This window comes from Mycteria americana, chromosome 2, assembly GCF_035582795.1.
Source record: "Mycteria americana isolate JAX WOST 10 ecotype Jacksonville Zoo and Gardens chromosome 2, USCA_MyAme_1.0, whole genome shotgun sequence".
Classification (NCBI taxonomy): Eukaryota; Metazoa; Chordata; class Aves; order Ciconiiformes; family Ciconiidae; genus Mycteria; species Mycteria americana.
Genome location: NC_134366.1, coordinates 111,800,684 through 111,813,190, shown reverse-complemented (window position 1 = coordinate 111,813,190; position 12,507 = coordinate 111,800,684). Strand labels below are relative to the sequence as shown.

General features: G+C 37.9%; 1 protein-coding gene across 1 annotated transcript in view; it reads right to left on the bottom strand.

Annotated features, from left to right (window-relative positions):
- The window catches only part of NETO1 (neuropilin and tolloid like 1), a 68,214-nt gene that overhangs the window by 17,428 nt on the left and 38,279 nt on the right, over positions 1–12,507 (bottom strand). Inside the window, exons 6-7 of the mRNA XM_075495672.1 lie at positions 12,273–12,400; positions 568–796 (exon numbers count right to left, since the gene is read on the bottom strand). Coding sequence (XP_075351787.1) covers positions 568–796; positions 12,273–12,400 — 357 coding nt within the window. The remainder of the gene's footprint in view (positions 1–567; positions 797–12,272; positions 12,401–12,507) is intronic.

Here is a 12,507-nt window from a genome sequence, read left to right as displayed (position 1 = left end):
ATATTAACCAAAATATCATGTAAGGTTTTTAGAAAACTTCTGTTACTACAAAAAATTAACTAAATTATTTGCTTAACAATATCTGACATACATGTTTATTGATATATGAATTCTGGAATATGCACAAACACACCTACCATCTGTAATAAAATAATCATAAGGTATTTTTCAAACGCCTATTATAATGAGATCTAAAAAGTCAAATTCACAGGAAAGGATCAGGCTTGATAAAAACGTTCAGAGCTGTATTCTTTTCCATGTTGTGTAAGGAACAACTGAGACATAGAGGCCCACTAGCCTGGGGATCAGATAAAAGTCACGGTCATACAACTGGACAGGTCGTGACTACTCGTACCTGTCTTCCTGTCCCTGAATCATATGCTCTATCTACTGCGTTACAAATTATTGCACACTATAAATGATTGGAATAAAAACTGTTCTGAATATTTACATAGCTTGTTTGGGAACATTCTTCAGTGACTACTCTGCATGAAGAAAACATTAACAGTTTTTGGGACTTGTATCATTTAACAAACTGAAAGGTGGACGTATTGATTAGGGTCTTACGTTCTTGGAAAGATGTGAAGAGCATCTGGAATCGGCTGCTTCGACTGCCTTCGTCTGCCCACATGCGGATTACACCGAGACCTGTCCGCAGCATTACATCATTAGCAACAGTGCTGCAAAACTTCGCTTTCAAATCCTCCACGGAGCTGCTTCCGTCATAGACAGCTACAAAATTCCTTTTGCATTCGTTGGAATTCTGCATCTCATAGTCCAAGAATCGCAAATAGATCTATGAAACAAACAAACAATAAAGGCAACATGTACAGACATTTGAGAATGACTAAACAAACATTAAACACCTTTGCTCTACCTTGTGGGAGAAAGACTACACAACACTAACATCAAAATAATTTTTCTGGAGCTGGTGATCCATAGGCCACTTCCCTGGAAGGGCGTTAATATGGAAACTGAGCACTGGTTATACTTTCTGGTATTTTGTCTTGCTTCAAAGTAGAATCTAGTGGAAGATCTAGATATTTTTGTTCTTTGCAGTAAGGTCCTAATTTCCAAATATATACCCGTCTTTGAGAAGTATGTACAACAGTCCTTCAAGCTGAAGGACAGACAAACTAGAAATTTCTTCTTTCACTGGCTGGCACAATATTGGTCTATTACTTGCCTGACATGGAAAATAACAAGGCAAATAATTGCTGCTCCCTCCCCAGAGTCAATATGTGTCATCTTTGTGATATGTCTCAGCTACACTGATTCAGGAAGTGAGAATCTGGGAGCCAGGCAGGACTCAATCATTAATCTTTTTATGTTTCCTCAAGCAATTTGGCCACAATCTCAGCTTTTCTAAACAAAGCCTTATGGTATATATCTTCATAATTTCACAGGGTTGAAATCAAGTGTATTTTGTGGAAACTATTAGAAACCTAAGAAAGTTTTTTAGGAAATGTTGCTTGCATACAAGCTAAGTTCTCTCATAAATGTAATAGATGTATTGCCCTTTGCAAAGAACTCTTTAAATCTACCCAAAAAGCACCAGGGGTGAGGATAAAATGCTATTATTTGATATTCAACTCTATATGACTTTAATAGGAAAACCCACTCATTTTAAAAGCAATTGAGAATACAAACAACAACAAATATTCCAGTAACAGCGAAGGCAAGTAATATTTTCAATAGACACATGATACATAATCAAACTGCCAAGCATACTCTGGAGACTTCAGGAGAATGATACAGAAAGGTGAGGTAGGGCAGAAATAGCATAAAAAGCCAATAAACATATCCAGCACCCAGCTATATGCATTTTCACTTGAAAAAATAACCAAAAAACCACTTCACTGTATTAGGCTATACTTCTTTACAGTCTTATTAACTTCAGGTAGTTTTTTACATGCACAGAACAACTGCTTAAAAAGCTTCTCCAGATTTGCATAAAGTACACAAACATAGCATATCCTAGTAGCAACAGGATTCACCACTTCACCTCGTTAATATATTAAAGCTCTTATGGTTTGAGAATTATGTGCTACTAAGCAGTCTGCCACTGTTTAATAATAGGTCAGATTTTTAAATGAACCTTTTCAGGTAGTGTATTATGGTACATTTTCATTCTTTGTTATGCTTTGCAACTGGTCTCTCTGAAAAGAATATTTGTAAAACAATTTTTACTAGCATATGAAATTCGGTATACTAAGTTTCATTTTGCTTGCTTCACCTTTTTCTAGTATGTTATTTCTTACAGTAATCTTTCTTTACTTATGTTCCAACATTCCCATCCTCCAGAAGAACTCAGAGGAATATATTTCAATTAAATTGCAGTTAAGTGAATTCTACTTTCACCATGTATCCTGTTTTTTAAATACTATAAATTAAGGAAGCTCTTTGTATTGATCTCTACAAAATGGAACAGTTAACAGCAATACACAAAGTAACATTCAGATGGCAATGTCTTATATCAAGGAATACTTTTTCTAGTGTTTTTAATTTCATTTACTGGTTGCTCCACCCCTGCAGTGGAATGAAAAATTACTAGAGTTCAGTCACTCGGCATTGCTAAAATTTTCTCACAGTATCCACCACTTTTTATAAATGTGTTGTCTTGAAATGTCTTGCCATTTCCTCTCCTACTGGGGAACATGCAGTTTCCATTCCTGTTTAAACAGGTCGCCTACTTCCTTGGTGAAGTCATACTTAAAGGCTTGGTTTGAATTCTAAAGATTTGTTGAGTGCAGAAAATGCATTTCTGAAGTTCCTCTGCACTGGCTATGTCCCTTTACAAGTCTTTCTCTCATCCTCTACTCTCTTCCTCCCTTCCCCAGGTGCTCAGGCACCTGACCCTTTACTCTTTCTCGTGCTCCAAATCCTTGTTCTTGGTGTTCTTCAGCTGTTTAGAGCACTTCTGTCTTGCTGATACCTGACTACTTTAGCCCCTCAGGCAAACTTCATCTTCAGTGTGGCTCCTGCTCTTTTCTGTTTATATACCATCAGCCACTTCCATGGCCACCAGGCAGATGGCTGACCTTCACTGCCAGCTACTTCCTAGAAAGTGTTACACCTCTGATAGGAAGTGTATGAAAATGTGCAGAAATTAACTGGAACCAAGCAAAAATGAGCAGCAAAAGGCAGTGAGAGAACCGCAGACAAGAATTTTGGACTAGTCAGTGACCAAATGCAGCCATGCAGAACTGGGGTGGGCAGTGTGAGATGAGCTCTTACTCCTCGTTCTCATGGACCTTCTTGTATGAGCAGCTCCTGGGGTCCAGCTGGCACAGGCACGCTATTGTCCTGCTGGAGCAAGATTACACATGAGAAAGGGAGGTATGGGAAGAGGCAGAGCCACGATACCCACACTCAGCAACTGGCCATAGCTGGGACACACCAGAGAGCTGCCTCTGTGTCCTAGAGACCAATTGCTCCTGCCCAAACCAGAGCATAACAGGCCCTGTGAAATCCTGGCACCCAGCCTCTCCTGTGAAGCTGCTGAGATAGTCCATAGTTCATCTCTGCATAACATTTCACTTAGAACGGGGAGTTAAATATGCACCTCACTTGTCTTTCCTCCACTAACACAAGCAGTCTGCTTCAGATGGGTCTTTCAGTGCTTGCCAGCTTTGTCACAGGTAATGCAATAAAAACCTCCTGCAGCTGATTATATGCAATATTGTATACCCATGGCTGTTTTCCAGAAAGCAAAGCATGTCAGGTAAATGTCTCATAGGAAAGCACCGAAGGCTTCCAACATATTATTCTCTTTTATGCCATATAGGCCTATCATATGTATACCATCTATATGTTACAATATACCATATATAGATATGATAGACCATGCAGATATAATGCAATGTACATATATCACATTTTTATCCTATTACACTCCTCAGGAAAGCTCTTACCTACTCCAGAAAAAATTATCTTCGTCTGACTGCAGAACAATAGTAAAACTATACTTTACCTAATGGGGGAAAGACCTCTTGCACCTGCTCACTCATTCTCTATTTCTCCACTGCCGTCTCATATGTATACATTTATATGTACATACGTATGTGTGTATAAATATATATAAGCACACATATATCTTGTATAGGGTATCCCATTTCAGTATTGAGATGTAATTTATATCAGTTTTCATTCTTACAAGAAATGTGTGCTAATCCTCCCTGTGGTTATAAAATACCAGCTTTCACAGCAATTTCCAACATTCATCAATTATTCCTGATCTGTTCAAACAGATTGTTCATATAACAGAACAGCCAAAGTCTTATTTCTATGGGCTTATCATTTGACGTTCTCTAGTTTCTGGTGGCACGCTAGCCTTATAAAATAGTAAAATATTTCTTAGAGTAGCAGTTATAAATGCTGAGAAGGAGTCAAGAGAACAATAACTTAGCATTTCACTTTGAGTCTTTCAGTGAAGAAGCCAACACTTTCAGTTCTTCCCAAGCCTGAATTCTGCTTCGGTCATACCAGTTCATTCCTGTGTGTGATAAATTCAGCTAAGATCATAACTTTATAGGTACTGGAACCACTAGAAAGAAATATTTGACTTAAAAATCTATGTCCATCCTTCAGAAGAAAGATGGCACCTTCTCCAATGGCATGAAGTTACATAAATTAGAGGAAATAAATTCCTGATATTCTGAGGTGAGTTGGAGTTTCATTTGCATAGTCCCCTTTGGAGATGACTATTCCCAGAACTTTATATAAGGTAATGAGGACTTGATACAAAGCTCACTGAAATCAGTGGGTATCTTTCCATTTACTTATTTGGATCAGACCTATGAATTAAGACTGCAGTGCATTTTTAAAAACTGGAAACTGATTACACAAACTGACAACCTGATATTGGATCAGATTTTATTTTAAAGAACTGGAATAATTTAATTGCATCTGCACGCCTCTGCCAATTTTTATGGGTTTGTTACTATATATTTGCCATTGTTCCTGTCATTGGCTGTAAGACCCACACTGGCAGAAGAAAATGACTAATAAATTGAGTTCCCCAGGGAAAGAATAAAACTGATTATACGACAAACTGTTATCTAATGCAAAATGTTCCTTATACATAGTTTTCTGAAATCAGTGGCAATATTCTCGTTATTTTCACCGGTGTGTGGATCTCACTAAAAGAAATTAAGCAGAAAGTGAGAGAAAAATTATCAATATTTCTGGTTATTTCATTTACTGAGATCTTAGTCATTACTTCTACCAGCAGTGGATGAGAAACTTTGCTCCCCCAAAAGAAAACAAATGAACAAAAAAGAGGTCACAAACTCAAATGCCACCATCTGCCTTCATTAAGCATTTTTTTATTGATGCCAATGGGAGCTTTTGGAATGCTAAGATTTCCGTAGATACTGACACGTTATATTAGCATAATCGGGACATTCTTGTTGAAGAGAACATCTTATTTGAAAGAAGCAGCATAACTGCCATATCTTCTTCTTTCACATTTTTGTTGTAAAGTTTTAATAAGACACTTTCCTCAATTCATTAGTTCCACATTACTTAGAAGAACAGGCTGCTAGCACACAAGTATTAGCTTTTACTGAGTTTCGAGATGTCACTGCAAATGCCAATGCCATTAGCAGCAAAACTGATAAAACCTCACTGCAACTGTGGCATATATAATTTACACTCGGTCACATTATATTTTAAATAATTGTCCTGTCACTTTTAAGGTTTGTATTGTCATCATAATAATGAAAAAGGAAATGCTGGATAAGTTTTACTATTTTTTTATTTAAACTTGAAAACAACAGAAATCTCTGACTGCATATATTAGAAAAAAAAAGAATAATTGTAAACTATGAATAATATATCACCTCAGTAAAACGGTCAGATTATAATCTCTTCATGGTGAATCACTTTTGATGAGTTCTGCTTTTTAATCAATCACTAAATGTTAGGGCTGACAGCATGATTGATCAGGCCAGTCAGGAAAAGCTTCAAACCATATCCCAGCGTATCAGACTTAATATATGTGCACAGACATTCAGCCCCTTAAAACCAGAACAAACAAACAAAAAGCCATCATTCAACTGCCGAAAGTAATTTAGATGTAAGACAAAACCCTCTTCTTCATCTGGGCCTAACGTCCAGATTTCGCATATTCAGCTTCTAGGTTCAGTCAGTTCTCTTGTAAGCACAGGACTGGGTTAAATGGTCCTATGTCTTTCCCCATTGCCCAGTGATCAGTTACAGTGTCTGCTTTATTCTGCATCTTGTTCAGCTCTATGTGATTAACAAAGGACTTTCAAGATGATACCTCCAGTGTTTAGGCCTGGGAAGCCCAGTTTTTTAAAGCAGATTGTGCAATGCTAATTAATCTCCTTCAAGGCAAGACGATGACAAGTATAGACGCCTAAAAAGCATATTACTAACAACACTTGAATTTGTCTTCTGAAGTAGCCTGTCCTGTTGCTTGGATCCTAAACTTTTTTTTTTTAAAATCAACATTACTTCAGCCCAAAAGTGTTAACAGTACATGTTCTGTTTGAGGTTTTTTTGTTTGGGTTTCTTTGACATTTTTGGGGCTGCTGTTACTAGTCTGAGACCATGCTATGCAAATAGAGAACTCCATACCTCGTATTTTCCTCTCTGCTGGGGCTTGGAGAATACCGTCTGTCAAAGGTGACAACCTTATATGGTACTTCTTCTAACACCTTATGATTCGCAGCCAGGCTCAGACATCAAAATACCATTTTCCTGGACAAGTGAAGCTCTTTGGATTTCTTTGCTTTCTCTTACTTGTTTCTTCAGACTTCTGTGAGTCCCCAATAACTGACATTTACTCTAACTGACAAGTCACCCTCATTTTTCTCTCATACAGTGGCAAAATGCTCACAAGTGACAACCTTTACAGCTCCTTGGTGCTGTTCTGTTTTTTAACACTGAAAACTGTAGATCACATCCTGATTCTGCTGTTCTTTTTGGCAGATGTTTTATTACTTTCATCAGTAGCTTTTTTAAATGACATTTCCTAACAATTATTTCATTTGAGAATGCTGAGGTTGGTTATATTTCTATGCTTGAATGGAATAGATTCATGCTAACTTAAAAGTGTTTTTTTGTCAGTGCTACTCTGGTATGTGTATTACCACGCCTGCTAGAAGAGATTCTACATACACGATACTACACACACGCTTGTCTTGTATCTTCATCTAACACAACTGTTTCAAAGAAGTGATTTTAATAGTTTAACATAGGTAAATAGTATTTTCTACTTGTTTAAATGTAATTTGTTCACCTCGTTCCAGGGATGCCATGTAAATGGGTTGGGTTTTTTCCATTCATAATATTATTTGCATTATCTCTATGTTAGCAAGCTTCAGAGCTTCTTCAGAGATGGAGCTCATTTGAAGCCTGTAAAAGTGTCTCTGGCTATTAGGTTTTTCAGTCTCTAAATTTCATTTTTCTGTAACATTTCAGGAATCACCACATAAATGGCTCCTATTAAAATTTTAGTGTATTACTTAAAGCTTCTCTTCTACGCCTGATTAAGAAGCCTCCAAAAATTAGGGATATGCTAGTCTGCCAGTGCTGACAGCTTAAACTCTTTTTCTTGCAGGTCTCATCTGAGAGCATAAGTTTCCACTTCACATGTGAGAACAGAAAATGTTTTGGTTTAGTCAGATTGGTTTATACAGACTTGTAGTTCTGCAATTTGCTTCACTCATGTTTCCTCTTAACTGTCTAGGAAATACGTGCGCAACAACCCAGCCTCTCTCCAGACTACATTCAATTGGAAGTCAGGCACCTGGAACCGAAGGCATCATCTCTCTATTTGGTCAGGTACGTGGATACAAAGTCCATCATGAAAACAGTGACAAGTGATTTAGAGCCTCTACCAGGTAGCAATACCTATCCTTTGTAAATATGCAAATGTCCTGGTCCCACTCGGGCTTTTGGCCCACGCCTGGCCTCGCGCCTCACTGCCCCAGCCTCGTAAATTGCCAAGCTGCTGCCTGACTTGAGCTGGGACTGGCCCCATTGCCAACAGGCGAGCCCAGCCACCACCACACCCCGGCCGCCATAGCTGGGCCTGCCCATCTCTCCTCGTCAGCCATGTCCTGGCCCTGTGGCCACCCTCGCCCTGGCCCCTTCCTATGTGCTGTACATCCCCCTCCCACTGCTCCCCAACAGCTCTGCTTGAAACAAACATCACCGCTCGTAGGCAGCTCAGGTTTAAGGGTACTGCAATAATATGTCAAAACTAGATACTCATTAATTAATCCTTTCAGTTTCTTAAGCTTTTTGTTAAGTCTTGCATCCTATAACCTGTAAAGATATCTTCTTTGCCCAGGAGCATGCTCGTGGGGCAGGAGGATTAGGCATCACTTTGCCTAACTAGCTTACAACTTCATTTTATTTCTCGTGGTGTACATACAGAGGGTAGCCTCACTATTTGCTCAGTCTAAATGTACATCTTGCTCATTCCTCCTTAATAGATTACTTCCACTGGACCAGATTCAAATTCATTCTGCCTATCTGTAGTTTGGATGCTCTTTCCTGAGATGCCCAGAGCTTCTGATTATAAGCACTGCTTACTGGTTTTTCCCAGCATCAGAACATAATATTTGTAAATGTTTTGTTACTTTTGCTGTCAAATTCTGCTGTCTTTTTTTTTTTTCTGCAAAACCTGTCAAGGAACAAGCACGACACAATGATACTTTGCTGGGGAAGTTACCCACCAAAGCTACCTGAGCAGAAACATATCTTCTGTCTTCCGGGGGGCCTTGTCAAACTCTGATGACACATCTAATATAGAAAAATGCTTGTGGTTGATATTATCCTCCAACATTTCACCCTTAACAGAAAGTGAGAAAATACTATCATTCTTTTCATTTTCTTATTTTCTATTCATAAATAGAGATTATTTGCTTATCCACTGCTGTAGCCAATGATATCACTGAAGTTTTTCAAATCCCGGTGCAATTAAGCTTATCCACGTCCTCCTTTGGGTTTTGTTCTACAGTGAAGAATTTTGGGATGGGGAGGTTCCTCTTTACTGTTCTGGGTGGGCTGGCACATTCAGTCAGCAGCTCTTTTCTTCATTTTCCATTCTTGCTCTGATTGAAGTCAACTTCTACACGAAGTGTAGAACCCCCAGTATTTCTGAACTCCAGATTCACAGCTGTCTTACTCCGCAGGAACTGACTTCGAATGATTACAAGAAACACACACTTTGCAACCAGTCACTGTCAAATATAAGGCTCCAGGTCTGCATATAGATTGAAGTCATGTTTAAACTGCCTTCTGCTGTCTTCTGCACTTCAATAAGTTTTCAGTTCTGCATGCATTTTCAGCATTTTATTTTTTGTGTTATAAGGTAATCAGCTCTATTTTAAGTATGTGCAAGAAACTTGCTGTTGTCTGTCCCATTCCAGCTTGCTGAGGATAGCAGCAGCATTACACCCAGACTGTCAGTTTTTAAGCTCAGGCTTAGAGATCTCAAGTTCATACTCCCTGACTGATCTCATTGCTCATATGTCGAGCTCAGACTTGGCTTGAATCTGGAATTGCAAACCAAAGAAAGGACTTGCATCTTGTTTCTGCAGACAGTGTAGATTGGATGAGCTTAAGCCAAATGAAATTGCAAGCAGCCCACATTCTGGCACGGTTTAATTAAGAAACTGAAGATGTAAAGATCCAACCCAAACTCTGTCTGAGAAACTCTGGCCTTTTAGGCATAGTTCCCAGTAACAAACTGTGCAGTCCAGAGTACAGGAACATGTGGATTTAAAGACGTCTGCTGAGTTCTTACTGTTCTTAGCAGTAGAGCCTGTTTTCATAGGTGCAAGCTGCCATAAATTAGAATGATGTCACTGAATTATTGTACTGAATATGTCATTAGTTCAAGGTTAGATAAGCACAAAGGAAGCTGACTGTAAAATATGGACAATAGAATCCAGTTCAATTGAATCAGGCCCATAAACAATCTTACCATAAATCTTACTTCATACAAGGTTTTTTACAATTTTATCCACTAATTCCTTCCTTAATATCTGAAAATTTTTCAACCTGTCCCAGTACGGTGATACCATAACCATATGTGTGTGTGCATGTGTGTATACATACACATATATATTTGTGTATATGTATATGTGAAAACCACACTAAGAAAATTCAAGTGCTAAATTGGACTTACCCTTCTAAAATGAATCTAGGCTTGAAAACTGTTTTTTTTCCTAGCTTGCTCAAAAAGCTTTCAACTCCACATGTTAGGAAACACTGATTTGTATGCTTTTGTATTGCCCTATCCCTCCACCCAGAGAATTCTGTAAGATGGGAGCAGCAAGATTCGTCAAGAGATGACCCAACCCACCCCTATGCCTAAAGGTAGGATTAGTAATGTTTCTCTCATTTTTCATGGGTCATTACCTAACCGGCACTTTAAGACCTCTAGCAATGCTGGCTGAACAAACTTCCTTAACCAGTCATTCATAATCCCCTCCTTGCTGTTTGACATTTTCTTCCTCAGTATCTAACCTGAATCTCTCTTTCGGAGTGCAGGACCATGACTTATCCTATAGACATGGACATCAGAGCATTCCTTCCTTGGTGTAAAAGCCTTTTATTATCTGGTATCATGCTGCTTCACAAAATCTTCAATGTTTCCTCAGGTTTTCTAGAACTGTCTCATCTCTCTCCCTTCCAGATGCTCTTCAGCTGGTGCACACTTTTTGAAATGCAACACAACTAAATGCAGGTATAGAATTTCAGGAAGAACTAAACAATTTTTAATCCTCTATTAACAGTGGTAGTGTGGCATTCTTCTGTTACACACTGTGTTTATGGTTACGTAGCTACACAATTTGTATTTTTACATCAGGACTGAAGTGCGGATAAATCCTACAGGTAAGTAAGTATGTGATTTCTAGCAGGACTTTGAATCATATAGAACTTTAGATTTAGGTCAAGCAAGAATATCACAATGACATTACCTGACCAACCAAGCATAAACTAAAATTAAGATTATAGGACAATTTTATTGGTTTATTTAGTTGTGCTGATTTTAATAAGCACAATGCTAATTTTGTGTTTACCTGTTTTCTTTCTACTAATACCTAAGTGTATAACATATGCAATAATCATTCATCAGTCCAGTCATTTCATGTCTATAGCTACTTACTGTAGCAAAGTGGGAAGCTCATCTACTTAATTGAAAAACCTCTATGAATATTGAATTTATCCAAAAGTAAAAAAAAATATGAGATTAAAGTATATTCTAGAAATAATTTATCTGTAGTCTTTATAAGACAGCTATTCAACTCCTCTCCTAAACTTTCACAATAGAAAAATGCTGATACTAATGACTTTTTCTCTTCTGGAAATCCTTCCTCCTGCTTATTCAATACCAAATGCTGGAACAGTTAGATATATCCAGTACAGTCTGCTCTGAGATTATACAAAAAAACCCTTATCTGTTTAAAGATGGCAGAGATTAGTGGATATATAAATTCTATCTTGTAAAACCTTTCCTGTCCAATAAAAGTCAGCTAGAAAAAATATAATGTGGAGTTGTCTTTAACACGGTGAATGAAAGTAGGTGGGAGGCACAAAGCTGTTCCAATTGTAAAGAGAGGAGAAACAGTAGTGTAGCCAGCAACAATTAATCCATATAATAACTGATAAGCCATGGATAAGAGAGGAACTCAAACAGAATCCAAGAAAAAAATTGTTAAATTCATTGCAGCCCTCTCCTGTTTGTTACAAAGGCATGGCTTGCTGATTGTGGTGGGAGAGAAATGAGAACACTATCTCTTTTTGTCTGTGGCTCTAAACCAAAGGAACTAAAGGTCTCATACAGAGGAATGTGAATTTTCCTGGGCTCCATTTTCACAGTTCCCAGATGAGAAACAATTATGACCTTAGGGAGCCAGCGGTGTTCTTAGTAGTCTCTATATTAGGTATTTGAAATATATTGCAAATTAAAGTGATAAGATTATGTCCAGCTTAAGAAAACACATTGATAATTTAACAATATGAGCAAAATTAAAGATGAATTTAAGAAAATTACTTATGGCACAAAAAGCACATTAACACTGCCCACATCATTATTTATAGAGAAAGAAGGTTATTTTGGCTGAGGTGACAAATTACCCTTCCATGGCAGAAGGAAAAAAATAGTTTACAAGTTCAAGCTGTAAAGTTATTAAACAAGATCTGACTGTACTAAGAAATGCACAACATATTAGAAAAGTCAATTTCTTAAATTAAATGGCAAATCAGCAAGTGGATGAAGGACTGACCTTGGATCGGGGTGGTGCTCGGATGTACCATTTACAGTCTACTGCTTCAGTTTCAGAAGCTTTTCCTTCTTTGACAATTTGTACAGATTCCACAATTCCTTCAGGTCCTCCCATCTCAAACTCACAAACTGAATAACAAAATACCAGAAAAAATGAAACCTGAACAGCAAACAACAATATTTTCTACAGCAGAGTACAAAGGCCTCCAAGTTAAAAAAAAAAAAAAAACAACATA